Below are 24,248 nucleotides of genomic sequence, written 5' to 3' on the forward strand. Positions count from 1 at the left end.
GTTTAGATTTTCAAATAGCATATTTGGTCAAGAGTTTTCATTCTTCAGGAGAGTGGTAACATTTTCCTGTGGCCTGGTGAATTTAATTTTATGACTTTCTAACATTTGAGTAGTAAGAATATTGAATAATCTATGCATGTCTTATTGCTCGATTTGATCTAGTTCACGATGACATTTGACAGTATGTGTAGTCATTAAAAGCTCAAACGTCTTAGTACTCTTAACCTCCGCTTCCTCCTTACCACATAACACACAGATTTCATATATTTAAGTAGCATTTTATATCTGAAAGGGTCATGTCAGTGGTTAAATTTCCATGATTTCCAGTGGATAGAAAAAATTCAGTAGCTGCAAGAGTATTAAAATGAATAACTGATATATGGACACCTAGTTTCCTTTTATTTATCATTTAATAAGGAAGATTCCAGGGTTAGTGTCTGAGCTATACGTATCCACATGTGGCTAAATCAAAGACTTACATTTCCTTTGCAATACATTTTCCTCCATATAACTATATATAGAGGTATCACAGGATTAAGAAGAAGTCCTCTTATGAAAGCCATTACACATACGTACACTCACACATTTGCATGCACAAAATTATAACATCTCAGGTCAGAAAAAGCTTATTAACATAAAATGGAGTTAGTCCATGAGTAAAAAAAATGCAGGCTGATAGGAGGAATAAGATCTAGTGTTCGGGAGCACAATAATTTATTTCTTTTTATATTTCAAAATAGCTGGAAGAATGGAATTGGAATGTTCCTAACACAAAGAAATGATAAATGCATGAGGCAATGGATATCTTGATTACCTTATTTGATCATTACACATTGTAAACTTGTATCAAAATATCACATGTACCTTATAAATATGTACAACTATTAGTTATCCATAAAAATTAAAAATGAAAAAGTCTGCCAAATGGTTTAAGGGTTCAGCAGTGCTGATCTTTTTAAAATTATTTTTCTAATTTTGTAAAGAAAGCACAAAATCTTTGAATTCACAGTTGCTTGAAGACTGAGGTCAACTTGCCAGTAGCAGGCTTGAGAGATGAGAGCTAACGTCAGAGGATAGATGGTTTCTTGCACAAATAATATCCTCTTATGTATTTTTCTCCACCACCTCCGCCCAAACGGCTACTCGACCTATGAAACAAATCGCACCATGAGCACAGATAACCCCAGGCTTCAGGTCTGTAATCTGACTGTGGCCATCGGCAACCAGAAATGAGTTTCTTTCTAATCAGCCTTCCATCAGTCTCCATTCATTCATATAAAGAAGCCCGGGAATGGGAGGATTCGTATTGCTCTTCAGCACCAGGGCTCTGGACAGCACCCCAAGCAGGCAACTGATCGCACACCCCTTCCTCTCAATCTCCGCCAGCGCTGCTACTGCCCCTCTACTCCCCCCTGCTGCAGAGAAAGAATATTACACTGGGATCCATGCAGCCAGCAATGATGATGTTTTCCAGTAAATACTGGGCAAGGAGAGGGTTGTCCCTGGATTCAGCGGTGCCCGAAGAGCATCAGCTATTTGGCAGCTTAACAGTGAGTACTACGTACCTGGCACTCTCTGAAGAAGTATTTTCTAAAGTAGTGACCATCTTCTCCTCACTATATGAATCCCTCTTACAGCGTAAGCACGAACACCTCAACTTTCTCCTTTATAATCTGTCTACCCTGCTTTCCTCCTGTCTGCCTTCAGTCTTCCTCTTCTCTCCGTAAACTAAAGCGAGTGTGCTAATTACTGCGTGCTAAACTTCCTTTCCGCAAAGTTTGTAGAGAGTTAAGAAGTTCCTGAGCATTAAGAATGAGAGATTGCATGATCCAATGTCTTAAATCTACAACCAAATAAAAGAGTGTGTAGAATCTTGAAAAGCCATTTATTATGAGGAGGAGGAGTAGGGAGAACAAATTAAATAAATTTCCACAATTTTCAGAAGATCATTGTGTCTCCTACACCCCCTTCAGTTTACAAAGCCTGGTCTTTAAACACAGAACTATTATTTTCTGTTCTCAGTTATGGGTGCAGGTTATTAGAATAAAAGAAAGATTGGATTCCATTCAAAAGTTTTTCTGTGTTCCACGTTACTCAATTTTTTTTTCCAGTTTAATTGATGGAATAATGAAAGCAATACACCACTTGCTATATATTTAAGGGAGTTTTATGTTTAAAATATTTACAGAATAAAAAAGCCGTATTTGCAGGACTTTAGATCCTCCTTTGAGGTAACAGTTGTGGGCTTTAATAAAATCCATGCAATAAAAATGTATCGAGGTCCTTGTCATTAAAAATATTAAATGGTATTTTATTACTCCACTATCAGAGTTTATCAACCAAATCCAATTCAGTCTGTATCATAGAATAATCTGTTTTAATATGTTTGAGAGGGTTGCATTGTATTGACATATCATTACTGATAAAAATGTTGAAAAGTAAACATGGCAACTTTTGTAGAATTATTTTAATCAATTTGCAAAAATGATGCCAAAACATAAATAGATTTTCTAACATTTAAATATCATGAATATTTGGAAGAGATATTACAAAGAAGAATTTTGAAGTTATAATTAACTGCCAGAAGGAAAAGAAAGCTCAGAGTTATGGTTAATGTATGACCCTTTCATATAAAAATGCTACTTATATATGTGAGATCTGTGTGTTATGTGGTGAGGAGGAGGCAGATGTTAAGAATACTGAGACATTTGAGCTTTTAACGACTAAACATACTGTCAAATATCAATGTCTGAATAAACCTCTTCCCTCCCTCAAGTCATAAATAATAAAATCTTCATGTCTATTATATATAAATCTAGTGAGTAAGGCAATACTAATGTGTGAAAATAAAGCCAATAGAGAAATCAGAAGAAGACAATGACAAATAACTATTCACTGGGTCCCAAATCAAACCTACATTTGTCAGTTTCAGAGGATGTAGTAGGTTGGTATGATTGTATTAAATCACCATTTGCCAGGAGTTACTTCTATGTCTGCCCAATGCTGTATTTACATATAAAGAATATAAAACAGACCATCATAATTTTGCACTGACTGTCAAATGAAAGTTTCCAGCTTTTTTGTTTTCATTTTGTTTCCTCCCATTCTATTCCTAAATAAAGTTTCCAGCTTTTTATTGTGCATTTCTGGCAATGTGATCTGAGTTATTGAAATCTGTCATTGTTTTCTTTAGCTAGCAGGACTAACAGACATTACTTCATCAGGCAATATAAAATCTTAAGCTGCTGATAAAATGTTAGCCTTTTTCAGTTTCTCAGATTTTACTGTTTGCTCCTAATGATTAACTGGCCAGGTTTCTTCCTTTCTTCTTTTTTCCTTTTATTTGTGGCTGAATTTTAATAGTCACTTTTCAAATATTTTCTGACACCTTTGGCCTTAGAGTTATACACTCATCTGTGCTAAACTTTTGCAGGTGTATTCACATTGACAATGTAGATCTAATTGAAGAAAGTAATGTTACCCATTAGTTTCTGGGCATGTGCTGACATAGTTCAGAATGAAATAAGTATTTTGTTTTTAAAATTTAATTGAAACTAAAATTATTGTCAAAAATATGTCTGATCTTATTTTTATTATGGTTAGTAATTAATATAGTTTCCATATGATTCAGCTAGGCTAAGAGATCAATTTTTATGCTATAAAATAATCCTAGAAAGGCAGGAATTGTTCATATATGATACTTCATGTTTTATGACAATCAGGTTTTCGTTGCTATGAAAGTGAAGCAAATCTTATCCCTTTTTAATTTCAACCACTAGATGATGTCTTAGACCACTGGAAAATAGTGTCCCAGAATACATTAGACCAATATTTATGATTGAAATTTATGAGTGACATGGCAGCTTCACCTTAAGTTTGTATGATCAGTGGAGCTTCCAGCTTATGAATGAAATGTGTGGAAAAAATTAATTATGGAAGATTCTGGAACCCTAACTAATATTTTGTTTTATTATGCTTCTACCTTCCTGAAGATAAATAAAGCTAACTCTGGCAAAAATGACGACAAAGGCAACAAGGGAAGCAGCAAAAGTGAAACTGCTGCTGAAAGTGGCAAGACAGCTGTTGTATTCTCCTTGAAAAATGAAGTTGGTGGATTGGTAAAAGCATTGAGGCTCTTTCAGGTGAATGTAAAATATCATTACATGATTTTAAAAGTGACTGTGTGCCTGGCTACAAACCTGTTATCTGCTGTGAAACATTACTGAATCAATTTCTGGATTATGTGGTGAAAGAGTCAAAGGAAACAAACTTGATGAGGCTTTAATGGGGGTTTGTCTGTCAAACAATGAAATAAGCAGAATTGCATAAGCTGTGGCTTATTATTGCAGAGTTAGCTTGTTAGGAACTCTGAAGACTATTGCCGGGTTAGGAGGTCAGTACTTCAAAAATGTGAGCTTCACACCTGAAAATGAAAACACAAGAGGAGCCAAACAGGGTATCTTAAGTAGCAAGAGCCTGCAGCTTGATTTGATTTGCTCAAATTTGAATGTACACATGTCCTAAGAGCATGCTTATTACAAAAAAGTATAGTAATACTAATACTCATGTATCATAAGTAATAATAATAATACTCATGTAGTGTAATAATAATAATAATACTCATGTATCAGCACTTGGTATTCCCCTAAGTCTCATTGTTTATATGTCTTAATGTATCTTTTTGTAAATATGAGTCACTCTCCATATATATATATATGTGTGTGTGTGTGTGTGTGTGTGTGTGTGTGTGTGTGTGTGTGTGTATAGTTGGGCTAGCTTTCCCCTTATCTTATAGAAATGCTGTAGCATCTTTCCAGGCCCAAATCTGTAGTTTGAACCTCAGGAAAGATCCCGGTTAGGGGTGAGGCTGGAAAAGCCCAGAAAAGCTGTTGTGTTCTTGCCGGCATACACCGAATGGTTTCTCTCTCCTTCAGCAAACACCCTCCCTTACAAATGCATTTTGTTTGGGAGCAGTGACTGTTGATGAGAGTTGTAAGATAAGGAGCCTAGCTCTGTGTGATGCCTTGGGCTGCTAGTGCAGTGGAAAGATAGCTGGAATTGCAGTCAGGGAATTCAGATCTGTGTTCTCCTGGCTTGGCTAAACACTAGCTGCTTCCTAGATTCAATTTCTTTATTTGTAAAATAGCAATAATAGTTCCTACCTAACAAGATTGTTGGGATGGAATGGTATGAGTGAAAGTGCTTTGTAAAGTATATAACTATGAGGCATTCTTATGATGCCTCCATGATGATCATAGCAGGGGAATAAGCAGCCTGATTTGGCAAATAATTTCTTGTTTTCTTTGACCTTGAAGAAAGGATCAGCCACCATAAACAGTGGTAATGGAAATCTGAGGAAATATTTTACAGATAATTATGTCATTCAAGGCTGTGTCCATACAGTGCCAAAGGCAGGCCAATTCAATTAGACAGCTGGGTGCAGTGAATAAATCCCTGGAGGAGTTAGCAGCCCTGAGTTTTCACTCTGCTATCAGCTACTCATAGGGCCTTAGCTAAACCATTTAACCCATCTGGATCTCAGTTCCCCTAAAAATATCTATTCTGCTTCAACCAAAGGTCATTAAAAGCCCAAAGTGACACAATGTATGTGAAATCTCTTGAGCCTTAAACTTAATATTAATCTTACTATTATCAGCCAATTGAGAAAATATAACATTATTGTAAAGATTAAGTAAAAACAGAAATAGAACATTTAGTTTCCTAGTCACAAGACCAGTTTCTTTATATAGGAGAGGGTGCTGTTTGATTTGATACAGTTCTGGCACTGGAAACTACCTATCCTGTTCTTATGCTGAAAATTCTGAGATCATCTAGGATTGTGTCAGGAATTGTGCTGATGATCAGAGTGTATCATCCGGAGTGAGAAGATGTCTGCTTGTTTGGAGGTGGGTTGGGATAGAGAGAACAGAGTCTTCAATTAAGTAAGAGGAAATAAAAAATACATCATTGGAGAAATTCCAATCTGATTTTTAAATATTAAATCACTGCCCTTATCTCTGAGATCCATCATAGAGTGATAGCTGCAGAAACGCGTCCTTGGTTGAAGCCAGTTTGAAGATTGCCAAAAGAGAACAACTATTAAGTGGTCTCATTGAGGGGTTATTATTATTTTTTACCTTTTTTTCACCCTCCTCGCAATGGCCTGAGTAAGTTGTTTTCCTTTTGCCTTCAGAGATTCTCTCTTCACTACTTACCTTGCTCCATATGGGGAGAAAAAGAAACACTAGTTTGGCTAGTGTTTCCCAAGCCTCAGTGATTTTCATACCACCTCCCCAGTTTCTGCTTGCCATTTGTACTATTTACCTATAAAAAGATTATAAAAGGTTATTTCTAAAACGTTATTTTAAAACTTTGTTTATTTTACAAGAAATCTTTACATTAGGGGTTTGAGTTTTAGTTATTTTTTTAGAAACATAAATCTGGATATTACATGATAATATAACAAATAATTTTTCCCCACATAATCACATGCCACCTGTGGGATGTGTACCACTCTCTAGGAAAGGATGATTTTCATAATTAAATACATTTTATAGGGCCATTATATATTTTAAATGCCCCTTCTGTTTTTCTTGAGGCAGGACAACCTATTATAGAAGTATAAATATATAGATTTTTTTTTTTATTAATAGAGATAATGGTTGGAAACTTTTCCAAGTTACAGTCAAAGAACAAAGAGATTGTCTCTTCCTCCTTTGTGGGTACTTGGCACCTTGCTTAAGACATGAACAAGAAAAGCTGATGGCATTCCTTTTATTGTCCCCTGAAGGTGATTTTGAGTTGTTCATGTTTCCACAGGAAAAACGTGTCAACATGGTTCATATTGAATCCAGGAAATCTCGGCGAAGAAGTTCTGAGGTTGAAATCTTTGTGGACTGTGAGTGTGGGAAAACAGAGTTCAATGAGCTCATTCAGTTGCTGAAATTTCAAACCACTATTGTGACGCTGAATCCTCCAGAGAACATTTGGACAGAGGAAGAAGGCAAGGGTGATCTTAGCTCATTGGGTAATTTTGCAATCTGACAAATATTGCAAAGGGGGAAATACAATCTGTGAGCTAATATTTTTGAACCTGCACTGTTTTCAACAGAGCTACAGGATGTGCCCTGGTTCCCTCAGAAGATCTCTGAATTAGACAAATGCTCTCACAGAGTCCTCATGTATGGTTCTGAGCTTGATGCTGACCACCCAGTAAGTGTCCAGTAAAATCTATTCCTCACATGCTCTCTCAGCTCCACCCATGTGCCAGGTAGTGTGTCATGTTCTGTGCTGCAATGCTTTATTGTAGAACAATTTATTATTTATTCCCCATAACTGAGAGCAGACTTCCAAATGATAAAGCTTCTCTGGACACGTGTTGACTAGAAGCAGGTCAGAAGGATGGCATTTTCACATAGCATTTATTTTTAAAAGGGTTGGATAGAGGAGGAGGCTCTAAACCTTGGAGTATATTTCTGTGGAATTAGACAGCCTGAAATATACTTGCAGATGGTGACCCTTGGAAAAACGATGAACTGAAATTGATCATGCCTCTGGGAAACTAGGGAGTACTAGGTATTATGGGGCTCAGTAAGAGAATAAAATTCTTCTTGCTATTTTCCTTGACTGGAGGTAGTTAGGAGTAGAGTAATGTAGTTGACTTCAGTCTCAATGGAAAGGCAGAGAGCTTTAGAATAAAGGCTATGATGGAAGACATATCTCTTCCCACACCTACCCTGAATCTATCTACCATCATTCTTTCCTCTACTCCAATAAAAATGACCATGCTTAAAGAAATATGATACTTGGGTAAGCATTTCCCATTATTCTCCCCTTCCCCCCTTACATCAGTTTTTATTTAACACAAGAGACCTGAAACTTCTTTATGGCCAGAGTGAAGTACAGTTAATAGTCTGGGGAAGTAAGCTATGCACCCATTCATTATAGGCATTTTTTCCCACCCCCGGTGCCCCGTGGCTAAAAATGGGCAGATAAAAGAGTAAAACTCAAGCAGATCACTAATGCTTACAGGAAGCCTCTGTGGTCTGCAGGTAATAGTTTACAGATATTCCTTGTGTTTAAACTGAGGAAATCTTGGGGTTTGACAATGTGGCTATACTCTGTGCAGTGGCTCTCTAAGTGCGACCCCAACATCAGCAGCGTTGGTATTACCTGGGAACTTGTTTTAACAAGTCCACACTTAAGTTTGAGAACCCATGTTTTAAAGGAAACGATGACAACTTTAACACTAGGGAAATTTTCAACTAAACCAGTCATTTGACATAATATACCAACTCAGACCAATTCAAGTATATACCACTCAAACAAATGGTCAAACAGACCTAACTCAATTGCATTATTTTGAAAAGCCTAAGTTCTATCAAAGAAAACAGTGAGTTATATTTGCTAGCATAGTCTAAAATTTCAGAATATTTTCCAGTTACTCGCATTTAAGGCTCTGAACATTAGAAAAACATTGAAAAATGGCTTTAATGATCACCCATTGTCCTATTTCCCCTCTCCCAACATCCAGAAGGCATAAGAATTAGCACAGAAGCCTGATTCAGGAGCTAAGCTATACCCAGACTGCACAGATAACAGCTGTTAACTTGCAGGATGACCTTGGCCAAGTCCCTTTACTTCTGCACCTCAACTCCTTTTTGTAAAAAGTGGAAATAAAATTGTTATTGACCTCAAAGGAGTGTTTGAAAAGCCTAGTTAATAAAACAACTGGAAAGCATTTGGCAAGAGTAAATGCTTAATTCCAGAAAAGGAAATGCTGTATTAAATCATCCAGATCAGTGCCCGGACAGTAAAGGGTTTTTTGGTAACCTCCTATTTCCAAATGCTCCCCTTAGTCTAGTTTGAAAGTTACTCAACCTGGAGAAAGGAGTTCAGCCATTTTAATGGAACAACCACAGGAACCACTGACCTTGCTGAGAAAAAATTTATTTCAATACCCAGCATAAATTTTCCTGTGCTTAATTGTATTCCATTACTCCTAATTATATCCACCTTATGAAACCTTCTCTTATTTTCTGTGCAGCCACTTGAAATAATTGCAAGCACTTAGCAATCCCCTCTCTTGTCATTTTTTAAACTACATATATTTCTTTCATAAGCACACCAAATGTTCATTATGCAGGATTTCATATTGGCAAATTGGTGTTTTTGTAAGTTATTTGATGAGGATGGAAAAGTTGTCTAAGTAGTTTTTATGCCTGGGAGTAATCCCAGTCCTGAGACAAACACAGGGACCCTTGTGATAGGATACTTCAGAAGGGCCTTGGAATATAAGAGTAATGTTGCTGAGGCTCCCTAGAAAGGGCTAAATATCCAGGTTAGTGCCTCTCAAATTTTAAGAAACAAATCACCTTCAAGGTCTTTTTAAAATGCAGATAATAATTCTGTCAGGCTTGGGGTTCTGTATTTCTGGTGAGCTTCCAGGCAAGACTTGTACCAGAGGGTCCGGGGACCACACTTTGAGGAGCCAGCATCTAGACTTGGAAGGTCTTTTGGAGTGGGGTTCAACATTCACGTATAAGGTATTTGGTAAAAATATAGTATCTTGATGCTCATCTGAAGTCTACTGAGTCAGAACTTTCAGGGATGGCCCAGGAATCTGCATTTAAAAGTGTCTGCAGGGGATTTTGATGAGATCTAAAGCTTGAGAACTAATGTCTTAATGTTCTAGCTCAGTGATTCTCAGCCCTAGCTTTCCATTCAAATCATGTGTGAAGAATTAAAAAATACTGATGCTGGGAATGTGGCCAGGTTTGATGTATTATTTAAAACTCCCAGGTGATTCTAATATTCCACCAGGGTTGACCTATTTGGGATAGCTACTTGAGTGTCAATGTAAATTTAGCTGAGCACTTTAGGGTTCAGGCTGGGTCTTCAATTTCCTTTGATTTAAATTGAGAGAGGGAGGGCAGGTACTCTCTGGGTGGTAGGGTTGCCAGATTTAGCAAATAAATATCTAGCATGCCCAGTTAAATTTGAGTTTCAGAGAAATAAGGAGGAATTTTGTAGTATAAGTATGTCCCATGCAATACTTGGGACACATTTATACTAAAAAAATTATTTGTTGTTTATCTGAAATTCAAATTTAACTGGGTGTCCTGTATTTTATCCATAACCCTATCCCTGGCTTCGGTTCAGAGTGGATGACCAAGGAATGCTGTTTCTCTGTCACTGCTAGCGCAGCTAGCGTCCCCATTTTACTTTGCTAGTCCATGGTTCAATCCAGGAAGCTCTGGATCGCCCACAACATTTGCGTAATCACTGCCACACTAAGCTAATGAGGCATGATGAGTAAATCACTCTCTTGCGTCCTTGGAAAAGGTGCAGGTGTTTGCCGAAGAGAGGCAGTTGAGATTCTTCAGGAGGCCCAGCAGATTATGATGCCGTTACCATGGTGTCCAGTCTGGCAGGAACCGGGGAACAGATGCTGTGTTTTTCACAGGATGCTTTCCCTTTTGTCATGGCCTGCTTTCTTTTTGAATGATAAAGGTGCTTGGAATTCTTTGGTTTTACCATGTCAAGTAGCCTGGTTTTCCTAGTGAGTGTTGAAACAAGTACTTTCTAGCATGACTGCATCTACCATCTACAGCAGGAGACCTTTTTAAAGGGCACAGATCTATTTGTGAACGTGGTAACTATTTATTTTATTATTATTATTATTATTTTTTACCAAATGCCCAGACTTCAAGGACAGTAGTAACTATTTTATAAAATATTTTATATAGACATTTTAGGACTTCACAAGCTGCCTGTGAACCCCAGTTAAAAAACCCCCAATTCACAGTAAAAAAAAATTGCTAGTTTCTTGGATGGAGGATATTTCATTTCTACATGGAGTTAAGGTGGTCTTGGGGCATTTTCTCTCTCCTCTCCTTAGTAACTCTCTTGTCATTCCTGAAAGAAATGTTGTTGGCAATGGAAGTTCTTCATTTCTGTCCTGCAGACAGCCCTGTGATTTCTAGCCTCGAGGCCAGTTCTCTTCAGCAGGACAAGAGAGTGGGGCGATTTGCTAATGAGTTTGAGATTCCTCTTCAGCAGCCCATCTTGCAGAACTGTCTTAGGTACAGCAGAGGTAGTCTAGGCCTTTGTGGGCCTCACCCTGTTCTTTCACTCTCCAAAGCCATGATCCCAGTGGCTTGTCTCCTTGCCTGTCCTCCATTTGTAGTAAGACATTATGTCCTGGTTATCCTTCTGGGTTGCAGGGCTGTAGAGGTAGACGTTAAATTGGAACAATTGCTTCTGGGCTTCCAACAGCTGGAAGAAACATCCCTGGGAAGAACTGATTGTCTCAAAGTGTTTAAAGGAAAGGAAAATGTCTAGTCTGTTGACAAGAGGAGAGATTTTTGAGTAAACCAAGAAGTCCTCTTGGGAGGATTTCACTTGACTGAAAAATGACAGACATAATGTTTAATTTCCCAAGTGGTCGATGATGGATAAAAGTCTTGAAGTTGGCTAAGACTAGCTAGAATTATAAGAAGTCAGAGTGGAGTGGTAGGCTGCTATCCTGTGCATGAATTCCCTAAAATCGATTTTGCATTGTGTGGCTCTAGTCATAAAATACAGCAAAACCTCTTTAATTTGTATCAATTTGGGAATGTGTTGATTATTCAAAATGATAGAATTTATAATAAATGTTACATTTATTCGTTATTCATACAAAGCAATTAAAATCAGGTCAAATTACTGAATAATCATGTTAAAGGGATCTGTTTTAATGAATAGGATAGGATTAATTTGTGATTAAGATCAATTACATGCAAATGATATTTGAAAACCTAAAGGTATTATTCACAATATCAATATGCTCAACTAAGTCATTCTGCTTACTTAGTGGAAAGGTAAACTTCAGCCTGAATTGCCACACATCCTAAATTAGTACAGCCCCAATTTAATGAGGTTTTACTATAAGCACAATGTGTTTCTGTCTGTGTCATCAAGATGGTCATCCTAGGATAAGATTTACATATGAATTGAACACTCAATAAACACGACAGTGATTTTCTTTTAGGCCTTCTGCAGCTAATTTTCAGCACTTTGTTAAATAACTTAATCTCTTGTGTTTAAGGGATTTAAGGACGATGTCTATCGCCAGAGAAGAAAGTATTTTGTGGATGTGGCCATGGGTTATAAATAGTAAGTACCTGTATAACTCTTCCTTGTCACTGGCTAGTTAGGAAAAACACACGCTGTGTTAAACAAACCTGTCATCTCTCCACGTTAACTTTTGCAGAAGGCATGCGTGAACCATTTTAAACACTCACCAACTCTGTAGGCTTTAAATGCCAACACTGAGGTTTGACATCTGGGTATAACTGTAAAATAATGAGACCCACGGGCCACACGCCAAGTGCCACATTTACACCATTGTGTTCCCAATTCCACCAAGGCAAAGAACCATTTCTGTGCACTCTGCAGGTCTCAGGAACTGTGTTTTAATTTTAATTTTACTTTAGCCTTGACTTTTCAGTAACCCCCTTCAATCTCCTGCTTCTCCAGTGAAAGTAGAGGATTCAGCAAGAATGGTGAAAGGGCTCATTTAAGGAGCTGTAATAGAAAAGACACGTGCTTGCTTTACATGGAGAGGAAAACTTCCTGTAAACTGCAGGGGATATGAAGAAGTTTCACACCCGTTCCCAGATCAGGATTGGGATGGAAAAGAAGAACCTCACTTTTGGGAGCGAGGACTGTGCATGATGCTAAGTGGCAGTGACAGGATGGGCTTGTGATTGGCAATGATGTTGTGTGTTGACTGCAGGCCACGTTTAGAATAATGCAGTGGTGGTTAAGCCTCGGTTCTACTCACGCTAGTATGACTCATAGATCATCACAATGCTCTCTTTCCTCTGGCTGGTATGTGATCAGCTACAGGAAACTTGTCATAGAACAAAATGTAAATCCATACCCCTACTAAAGGAAAGATTCGTCCTACCCCAATTAAGAGTAGGTGTGAAACTTGACTGTCCTGAGAGGCAAATTTGTCATTGGTGAAGGTTAGGACATTATGTATGTTATAGAGGGTCTCAGTGTGGGCTTTGTTTATAACAAAGAATTCGACACACAGGTGCTTAAGACAAGTGAGAAGATTCTTCATCCCACTTCCCATTGGGCATCCCTAGCTTCCTTTGATGCTTAGGTGCTCTTCATTTCATCCTCTCAGGTCCCAGGCATCCTTCATCCCTTCTCCACCACTTTTAGGATAACCATGTTCTTAAAAACTGGGACTACATGGCACATGCCCTTTCACGTGTGTCTATTTTCATCTCCTCTGTTCTAAGCAGCTTCTTTCCCCGCTCTACTGTGACTTAGGATAATTCTCAATATCAGCATGCACTTGTTCTAGCCCAAGCCCAACCTCAGGCCCCCTTCTTACCCTTGGCATCACCACCCACTAGCCCCTTCTCCCAGTGTTTCCTGATTAAATCGCCAAGAGAGGACTCAAATGGGCTGAGCTCATGTTTTTCACCCAGGCCTGATAATGGTTGTGAGCCTTACAATTGGCTCCCCCTGGTTCACAGGCTCCTTCTATGGAATCAGGTCATGACTCTATTGGGGGATCCTTAGAGGGGGTGTGGGCAGGACAGTTCTTTGTGGCATGACCTGCCAGAACATGGTAGAAGCTCAGTGCCTGGGAGAGCCTTATCCTTTAGATAAAGTAGATAGCTTTGTCACTCAGGCTGCCTCTTGAGTAGCTGGGACTACAGGTATGTGCCACCGTGCCCAGCACTTTTTTTTTTCTTTTTTTTGAGATGTGGTCTCGCTCTGTTGCCCAGGCTGGAGTGCAGTGGTGCAATCTCGGCTAACTGCAACCTCCACCTCCTGGGTTCAAGGGATTCTCCGGCCTCAGTCTCCCGAGTAGCTGGGACTATAGGTGCACACCACCACAGCTGGCTGATTTTTTTTTTTTTTTTTAAAGACAGAGTCTCGCTCTGTCGTCAGGCTGAAGTGCATTGGTGTGATCTTGGCTCACTGCAACCTCCGCCTCCTAGATTCAGGAGATTCTCCTGCCTGAACCTCCCTAGTAGCTGGGATTACAGATGCATGCCCCCACACCCAGCTAATTTTTGTATTTTTAGTAGAGACAGGGTTTCATCATGTTGGCCAGGATGATCTTGATCTCTTGACCTCATGATCCGCCTGCCTCAGCCTTCCAAAGTGCTGGGATTACAGGTGTGAGCCACCATGCCCAGCCTGCCCAGCTAATTTTTTGAATTTACTTTATGTATTTTTGACAGGGTCTTGCTGTGTTGCCCAGACTAGTCTCAAACTCCTGGGCTCAAGTGATCCTCCTGCCTTGGCCTCCCAAACCGTTGCGGTTATAGGTGTGAGCCACTGTGCTTGGCCAGAAAATGCATTTTATATGTAAATGTTCTATGTTTTATATATGTGTGTGTGTGCATGTGTGTGTCTATATGAAATGACATGATTTTGACATAGGATTTTGTTAGCATAATGACTAAAGGACTAGCTCAAGTTTTGCTTATTTCTTCTTGATAGAATTCGAAAGCTGGGCAAAGGCAAGCTGATGTTGTGGTGACACAAGCAGAATATGAGTCATTGAGTTTCAAGGAGCATTGATAATACGGAGTCATTTGGTTTTATAGGAAAGATATTTATACGGAGAGAACAGAAAATGGGCATATAGTCAAAATGATGAGGGTGAAGTTCTCAAAGTGTTAACAAGAGTTTGTGTTTGCCACCTTTGCATAGCTAAAGAGTATAATGAAGCTGTGATATCTGTTGAGAAAAAAAGTAGAAATTGGAGAAACTGGTGGACATTTATACAAAAGAGGGCTGGATGGAGCTGGTGCATTCCAGGATCTGGTCCCAGTTTGGAGGGCTGGGGAGTGCTAAGGTTCAAGGGGCTTAGCTCTTAGTAATTGACAGTTCAGAATGCCAAGATAGGCAGAAATGGCAAATTTATCATCTTATAGTGAGAAACAACCCTCACAGGACTCACAACATCATCCCTATAATCATGATAGCAGAGGAAGCCAGATTATAACCATACTTGGGGATGCAGAGTCGAAGCAAAGGGTGTTTACCTAACAGAGTTGAGAATCCAGGGCATGATAGCCCTCTCCCCTGGATGGTGCTAAGCCCAGACTGACTAGGCAGGATAACAGCATGCTAAAAAACTGCTGCATTGGACTCAGACGGTCTGGGTTTGTGTGCATTCCTCTGCGTCCGACCTGGGTGTGCAACCTAATTGTGCCATGACCTCTGCGTCTGAGAAGTGTGTCCAACAATAGGACCCATTTCCTAGGGTTGTAGTAAGGGCTGAAAAAGAGAATACATGTGCTGCACCTAACACGGAGCCAATGTGTTCTTCAAAATAAAGAACACATGACCGAGGATTATAAATGTCACTTGTATTATTAGGTTTAATACATCTCCCCTGACCTTTTCCACAGGCTGTCTTTCATTTCCAGTTGACCTACTGTTTTCTTCTTTAGTGATGTTAATATATTGTTTATGCTGCCACTTAACCAAATAATGTAGCTCAAAACGTTCTTGGAAGAAACTGTTTAGTTTTCCATTGAAACGCTGTTGCATATACAGAAGCGTTTTGTGTTGACCCACATTCCTCTTTATAAAGAGATTTCATAAAAAGCAGTCATATTCCTCCTCATCCCCTCCCCACAACTTTTTTTTGCACATAGGAAGCTGCCAAAATACTAATAACAGATTGCCAGTACTTCTTGTGAGTGGATGGACAAGGGAAGGTGCCTACCTAAGGCAGTGAAATCAGGAAAGCACAAACCCAGGACTTGTGGGAAGCAGAGCCAAAGATCATTTCTTAATGCCCCTCTTGCTGTCATTGTTAAGGTTTCTCTGAGTATGAGTTTGAGGATGGGTAAGAAAGAGCCAGTCCTCTGTGTCACTTTTAAGCTCAGGTGCCTGCTACGGTCCTGGGGTGGGGGGTGCAGACACTAACAAATTCCAAACGAACCTCGGCCATTGTCTCCAGGCTGCCATGTAGCAAGTAAGGCTTCCCTTCAGTTCATAGGAAACAGAGATGCAGTTTCTAATTGAAATAAGTATATAAAGAAGAATGATGTGAATGCCATAATTGCTTAAAATAACTTCACTTAAGTGTGCAGTAACCCAATTTTCCAAACTGACATTTAGAATCACTTTGTCCAAGGAATAGATCATTTGAGACTGGGGTAGTTTTGAAAAATCTAGCATATGTGGTCCTCGCAAATATAGTTTGGTGATAAAATTAGGGACCATTGTGATGGGGGAGAACAATTCAATTCCCTGTTGATAGTTAAGACTTTCTGGACAATGAGAAGAAGTCAAACATATGGTCAGAAATGCAGAGAAAGATGGAGTATGGATATTTTGGGGTTGTAATAGAGGTTGGCAGAATGTAGTCTGAGGTGTCTAAAGGAAAGGAGAAGGAAAAGAAATGAAATACAGAATAACATATATTGAAACCACAGCCAAGAAGCTCTCTGGGGGATTCGTGTTGAATACTATATTTTCTGTGATCGTCTTGAAAGGATAAAGCAGGGGGGAAGAATAAACACAAGCAGAGAAAAATGAAAAAATTCCACTCTATGATGAAAAAACAGCAGGCTCAAAGTCTGTATTACCATGAACCCGAAAGAGGAGAGGGAGCGGGAAAGTGCCGGCATGCTGCGAACTGTCAATAGATGCCACTCTGGCGAGCTTCTGATTGACAGTGCTGCCGAGAAGCATGATTGATTACCCAGAGGCCCACAGCTGCCTGCAGACATGAGTGTGGGACAGCCTAATTGCCTCACCAATAATAGCACAGGAAATATTTGTTAGTGCAAATATCATTCTTCATAGAAGATTTGAGAATGAACGCCCTGGATCGAGAGGACACTGTTTCTAAAATCATCTGTGAGAGAATGTCCAACACGCAGATCACGCCTCTCCTCCCGTGTCCAAATAAAATAAATTCTAGTATAAACAGGAAAAAAGTACCCCATGATTAGATAATGTGATGTGCATATAGACTTGCAGTTCAGAGGAAATGGAAGTGCGTGGGGGGCAGATGGCATGTGGAGGAAGAGGAAATTATGACTGCGATGTTGTAGCTGTGAGGTTTGTCTGACACTATTCTGCTTTTTGTCTTTGGTGCCTTCATATTTTAATCTCAGCATTAACTTTGCTGCATTTCTGTGAATTTCACAATTACTATATTGTTGGGGGAACAATCAGTAGTACATTTTTTTCAATTGACTAGAAATAAACACATTTTTCTTTTGGGGGCTGTTATAATAATTATTCCTCAACAATATGCATGCATATTTAATTTAATTATATTTTTGGTGGGGATGGTGGTAGTTATTTCAATCCATCTTATTCTCTTGGAAAGAGGCCCCAAGCTCTGACTTTAATTATGCCACTCTTGTTTGCTTAAATTGATTTTGAATATTATTGTGATTGTGTTTTATTATGAATGTACTTATTCCGGGTTGAAATTAAGGTAGCACATGAACCTCATGCTCTTCTCATGGGGCTGCCTTCTCTTTGATTTATTTATTTTTATCCATGGAATCTGAAATGTAAATAGGTAAATTACAAATGTCAATTGGCAAGGTAAACAAGAGTTTCAACATGTCAGAATTTCCAACTCTAACCTAAATTAGAGTTGGAAAATTCCCTAATTTGCCCAGAGAACTCATTTGATTTCAAAGTCAGGGATCCACGTCATCCCTTAACATTGCTCAGCCTCAGTTTTTCTCCTCTGTAAAATGGAGATAAAAATATCTCTTTTGCCTCTCCTGGGAGTTTTTTTTTTTTTTTTTTTTTTAAGGATTAAATGAACTAAGTGGGGCATTGCTACACAATGTACTTTATTATTCTTATTAAAACAAGAATCAGAGAATCTAGACCAAAGGCATGGGGTTTACTCAGACCCCTGAAAACATAGAGGCCTTGGCTGCTTTTCCTGCTTTTCTTTAGATCTTAGAGGCAGGGTGTGAAGTTGTTAAGTGTCAGATAGTTGGAGCTGCACTGCCTGGAGTGAATCCCAGCTTTACCACTGACTAACTGAGTGACCTGCGTAAATAGTTTAAGTCTTTTGTACCTCAGTTTCCTTATCTGTAAAATGGAGATAACTCTAGTACTACTTTATAGGATTGTTATGGGGTTTGCATCAGCTAATGTAGTAGCAACACAACACTGCATGTACTATATAAATATTTGTTGATATTGTTATTTTTCTCACTTCAAATGATCTCTTCTTTTTGTCAGCCCTCATGCTCCAAATCATTTTATTACCTTTTGCTTGCCAGTCTTCTCCACTCCCCTTGGCCAAGGCTTTTTAAAAATCCTGACTTCTGTCTGATTTTTACACTATATTAGTTATTGCTACATAAAAAATAATCCCCAAATTCAGCACCTTAAAACAACAAACACTTATTATCTCAAACAGTTTCTGAGTGTCAAGAATTAGGGAACAGCCTGGCTGGAGGGTTCTAGATTAGGGTCTCTCATAAAACAAACTGTCGGCCAGAGAAACAGTCATCCAAAGGCTTGACTGGGGCTGGAGGACCTGCTTCCAATATGGTTCCTCACAGGGCTGTTTGCAGGAGGCCTCAGCAACATGGCCTCTCTACCAGACAGCCTGAGTATCTTCAAGATACTGTATCTGGCTTCTCCCAGATTGTATCTGCTCTCCCTCTTGGATTACTTGGGAGAAGTGATCCAAGAGGGAGAGCAAGGCAGAATCTATAATGTCTTTATAACCTAGCATTGGAAGTGACACACCATCACTCTTGCTGTACCCATTGGTTTCACAGACCAAGTATGACACAGTGTGGGAAGTGATTACACATGGGCATGAATACCAGGAGGCAGAATTCAATGGGGACCATCTTGGAGGTAGGGTACCACATTCATTTAACTTGTTCCATTTCCTTTCTTCCTCCCTCCCTCCCTTCCTTCCTTTTTTTGAAGCAAGGTCTCACTCTGTTGGCTTAGCTGGAGTGCAGTGATGTGATTTTAGCTCACTGCAACCTCTACCTCCCTGGCTCAGGTGATCCTCCTGCCTCAGCCCCCTGAATAGCTGGGACCACAGGTGTGCATCACCATGCCTAGCTAATTTTTATATCTTTTGTAGAGATGGGGTTTCCAGGATGGTCTCAGACTCTTGGGCCCAAGCAATCTGTCTGCCTTGGCCTCCCAAAGTGCTAGGATTACAGGCGTGAGCCACTGTGCCTAGCCCCATTTCATTTCCTTAATGACACATTTTAACTGCTCTCCCACAGCGGGTGCTAACATGCTATCTGCACAACCAATCCCTACGAAAGAAGAGGTAGTATGGTATAGCAGAACATGTGGCAGAATGTATAGGTTTTGGAGCTAGAGAGAACTCAGTTTGAATTCCCACTCTACCACTTACAAGCTCTATGGTCATGGGCAGTGAACTAGTTTCTCTAATTCTCATTCTCAAGCCCTCATCTTTTTTTTCTTTTTGAGACAGAGGATGGAGTCTCATTCTATCACCAGGCTGGAGTACAGTGGCACAATCTCAGCTCACTGCAACCTCTGTCTCCTGGCTTCAAGCAATTCTCCTGTCTCAGCCACCTGAGTAGCTGAGACTACAGGTGCACCCACCACACCCAGCTAATTTTTGGATTTTTAGTAGAGACAGGGTTTCACCATGTTGGCCAGGGTGGTCTCAATCTCTTGACCTTATGATCTGCCCACCTTGGCCTCCTAGAGTGCTGGGATTACAGATGTGAGCCACTGTACCCGGCTGATGCCCTCATCTTAAAATGAGCACAATCGCTACCTTGCATGATTGGCAGGATTAGCAGTGATTACAGGCCCCAGAGTGCTTACTGGCACAAGGAAATGTTAAATCTATGATAGATATGATTATTAGTGTCACGTGGTAAATAGCTAATAGTTACTCAATTTCATATAATCAATTGTTAGGCTCAGTTAAAATGAGTAAGGGATTTTTTTTTTTTTGTGAGACAGAGTCTTACTCTGTCACCCAGGCTGGAGTGCAGTGGTATGATCATGGGTCATTGCAGCCTCCACCTCCCAGGCTAAAGTGATCTTCCCACCTCAGCCTCTTGAGTTGCTTGGACTACAGGTGTGTGCCACCATATCTGGCTAATTTTTCATATTTTGTAGAGACGGGGGATCTCATTATGTTGTTCAGGCTGGTCTTGAACATTGGCCTCAAGTGTTCCTCTTGCCTCAGCCTCCCAAAGTGCTGGGATTACAGGTGTAAGCCACCGCATCTGACTCTAAACGATCTTAAGGAGTAATTTAATTAAGAAATATTAGGCTCCATGGTGGGCTGGGTTAAAGAAACTTTAAAAAATAGGTGTGTGCTTGTGTGTGTGTCTATGAGGGGGACCTTTCACCTTCACAGAAACCATGCACATAGTTTGCTTCTTTAATCTGAAAAATTACCCCCTTTAAGGCCTTCACAGGTCAACGTGTCTTAGCCAGAATAAGGTTGAGGGATAAGCTCACAACAGGGCTATGCTGGACTCATTCCTGAATGGCTCATGGTGGTGAAAATGTTCATTATGTTGACCTCTCAGCTAACATTTTCAGATTTTATTAGGTTTCTTTTCTTAAATTCCTGCACTGTGTAAAACGTGCCGCTTGACGTTCTGTCATTTAACCACACAACAAGCCTTTGAGGCAGGTGCGTTATTGTACACACTTTGAAGATAGGAAACTGAGCTTTGGAGACATTAAGAAACTTACTAAAGTTGACACAGCTGATTGTGTCACTTGCATAAAACACCAGGTGTAGATGCTTAAAATTCTTCTGAAATGGAGCAGTAAATTGAAGAGTAGAACTGAAGCCAATATTTATAGTACTAGGGTCCTTTCCTGGATGACCAGAATAGTTTCTGAGTAAGGTCACTTTTAGCTGTTTCAAGAATGCCTCTCTTGTAGAATCTAAATGTCTGCTCAGTATTCCCCACCCTTTTCTTTTTTGTTTCCTGAAGTGGCCTCAGCAACTTCCACTTGACATAGGTGGTTTCATACACAATTTGGAAATAACATCGACAGAACTAAGTGACTTGGGATTTGTAAAAGTTATTCTCTTGACAGAATGCTCAGCATATTTGAAAAGCACAGCCCTGGCAAGTATTTAATACACATAGAACTCTATGGAGTCAGAACTCAAACCAGCCCTGTGACACTGCAAGGCTATGTTGTTTCTCGCAGGTTGCTGGCAACATCTGCCAGGGTCTGACATGACGGAACCATGTCCCCATTCTGTGTAATAATTTTTCCCGCTCTCCCAGGCCCCATGCTCTCCTCCTCCTCCTACCCAAAGCCTGACCCTCATGAGATACAGAATAAATGGAAATAAACACAGCTGGGCTGAAGCTTGAAAATCAATTGCCAGGGATGTGTCACTCTAGTTTTTACTGGTTGCTAGCCTATTTATTTCTTGATTTTTTGATTTATAAAATTGCACCCCTTGTGATTCATTTGCTCTGAGTGTAAGTACATAGCTAAACAGAGACCCTAAAACAAAACAGCTCCAAAAGAGGACTAGCATATTTGAAAAGTGCAATCACCAGCTCAGCAGGCACATTCAATTTGGGTGAGCTTGTGAATATTCTACTGAGCTCCATCAGAGAGGCAGAGAATTTTCTCCTTTTACATGGAGTGGTGTTGATACTAACCTTCTATTCTCATCAAAGCAGAGAAGGGCACTTTTTTACCCTCCTCTTCCTACTTATTCCATCAAATACTACATGATGTCAAAACAAAGCCCTCTGGGACTGAGATTTGGTAGTATGCCGTGCATTTTAAGATATTTGAGTAGATACATAAATATGAAATGGATGTGCCTTGGAGTGAACATGTAGGATTTCCAAGCCAGCATCTCACTTCTTAGGAGGTCTTCTCAGTTTCCTCTTTCCCTAGATGACTCAGCAGGAGTCAGCCACAGGTCTGCAAAGAAAAGGAAGGAGACAGATGATCAGAGACTAATAAGGGTAGACTGCAGACTTGGAGGAGAGCTGTTTTGCTGCTCTCACTTCCTAGTGCTCAGTACTGTGCACGTTGGGGTTTCTCCCGCTTGCAGGTAGCTGTGACAATTTTGCTTTGTGTTTGAGCTAGGGGATTACTGATGCTGAGTTTTTCCTAAGAGGCATTTGCAATTACGGCAACTTGCAGAAAAATAACTGGGGTGACTCTACCTCTCCACCTTTCCAGAAATTTCAGTTGACCTTAGCATTTCTCATTTCATGCGAGAAGAGGCATGATTTATGGATCCTGCTTGGTTTCAGAATGTAGCTTAAAGGAATACGTTACTAACAGGAGTTGTGAGTGCCACATTACCTATTTTCACATAGGCGAATCTTAATTGGAAACATAACACGTAGAAGGTAGAGGAAGGATGGAAGGGAAGGTTATGCTTTCTTAACAGGGAAAAAGCTTAACTGGGGGGTTGCAAGTTTTTCTTTTTAATGATGGTTTTCCCATCAATTTCATTGGCAGATGGTCACCTTGATGAATTGTAGGCTCTACTGTGATGTGAAACTAAGCTTTAATTTTTTCCCTTTCTCTGCCCTTTTGAGAAGAGGTACCTTAGAAGGCAAATATGTTTTCTCCCTGACTGAGCTAATTTTACCCCATTCCATTATCTTCCATTGATTTGCTTTCCCAGGTTTTGAATGAAGCTGAGATATATGTGGCTGTTTGGGTACTTTGTGACTCCTGCATAAACACCAGTTGTTGATGCTTTAATTTCTCTGAAATGAAGCGGTAAATTGAAAAGTAGAACAAAACCAAATATTTGTAGTACTGGGGTCATTTCCCAGATGAGTAGGATGGTTTCTGAGGAAGGTCATATTAGGGAGTTTTGAGTGCTTCCCTTGTGGAATCCAAATATCTTTCTCTACTCAATAGTCTGCATCTTTTCTTTTTTAAAAAAATCTGCTTATCAACTTCCATTTGGCATAGGTGATGTTACACAGGATGAAAACAAGACCAACAGAATTAAGTGACTTGGGTTTTTAAAAAGTTATCCTTCTCTTTATAGAAGTCTCAGTTGAAATGCATAGTTCTTATACGTATTTAAAAGACTTTAGGCTTTATGGGAGAATCATTTTCATGCCAAATATTTCTCTCTACATGTAGCGCAGCTCAACGGCTGAAAGAAAGGGAGCCTGAGAATTGCAAAGAAAGACAAAGGGGAAAATTGATTTGGAAAAGGTTTCTCTCCTTTTTGCTTTTTGGGCTTAGTGGGTTTTTTAGATGTGCATGAATGCCTCAGTAGGATATTGTCTGATTATAGCATGGCTCCCACAGCAGTGAAAAACATTAACACAGTATGATCCTGTATCACTTACTGACAAGGACAACAGTTGCACCAAATTTTAATGTGTTTCACAGGGAAAGGGGTAGGAGTATTTTTACTTTAAAATGATTTTCATGAACATGAAGGATTCAAATTACTTCCACAAGTCCTGCCTGAGAGGTGGTGGATTTATATGGAACAGTGCTGTTTTGTCATCTCCAGACCTATTCCCAATCCTGCAGGGAAGTGATGAAATGTTATTCATTCTTATGCACCTGGAGGAAGAGAATCAACTATATTGAGTACCTATTAGGCACTAGGCACTGGCCAGGAGTTTTTTGCAGATGACCTCTCCTTTGATCCTCACGATGCGAGAAGTCTTATTTCCCTGTTTCGAATGAGGAAACAGAGGCCAAACCTTGATGCCGGGTACATACTGGGTACTCAGTACCTTGTACTGTGGTGTATTGGTCAAGAGTGGGGACTCTAGAGGTAGTCTTCTTACATATGAGTCCCCACTATTCTACTTACTAGCTGTTTGATCTTGGACAGATTATTACATTTGTAAGCAACAGTTTCCTCAACAGTAAAGTGAGGCCATGAATAGTCATTTAGTCACTCTGTAAGATAAGCATTATATGACATAATCCATGTGGTGAACTATTATAGTATTGTTATTGTCACAGTAAAATGGGTGGGTAAATGAATGAACACTATTATTAATTTGTACAGGGCCATGAGCTGTAGGATAACTATGATTCTTCATCTACCGCTCTGCAAAAGATCAGGGCCTAGTAGCTAGCAGTGTTCTGTTTCTTTGAAACGAGGTATAAGGTGTATCTGATTACATTTGCAGCTCTTAGAGACTCTACCTGTGACTCTTCATTCTGATGGCCCAAGACTGTTAGTTGCTATTGGTGACTGGGAATTTTAGCTCTTTTCCGTATCAAGT

General features: G+C 39.7%; 1 protein-coding gene across 1 annotated transcript in view; it reads left to right on the forward strand.

Moving 5' to 3' along the window:
* Nucleotides 1-1,153: 1,153 nt before the first annotated feature.
* TPH2 (tryptophan hydroxylase 2) overlaps nucleotides 1,154-24,248 on the forward strand; it is a 97,327-nt gene continuing 74,232 nt past the window's right edge. Inside the window, exons 1-5 of the mRNA XM_032295826.1 lie at nucleotides 1,154-1,550; nucleotides 3,993-4,142; nucleotides 6,820-7,003; nucleotides 7,112-7,212; nucleotides 12,089-12,156. Coding sequence (XP_032151717.1) covers nucleotides 1,446-1,550; nucleotides 3,993-4,142; nucleotides 6,820-7,003; nucleotides 7,112-7,212; nucleotides 12,089-12,156 — 608 coding nt within the window. The 5' untranslated portion in view covers nucleotides 1,154-1,445. The remainder of the gene's footprint in view (nucleotides 1,551-3,992; nucleotides 4,143-6,819; nucleotides 7,004-7,111; nucleotides 7,213-12,088; nucleotides 12,157-24,248) is intronic.

The sequence above is a fragment of the Sapajus apella genome, unplaced genomic scaffold (assembly GCF_009761245.1).
Source record: "Sapajus apella isolate SASKATOON/1434 unplaced genomic scaffold, GSC_monkey_1.0 scaffold2, whole genome shotgun sequence".
NCBI lineage: Eukaryota > Metazoa > Chordata > Mammalia > Primates > Cebidae > Sapajus > Sapajus apella.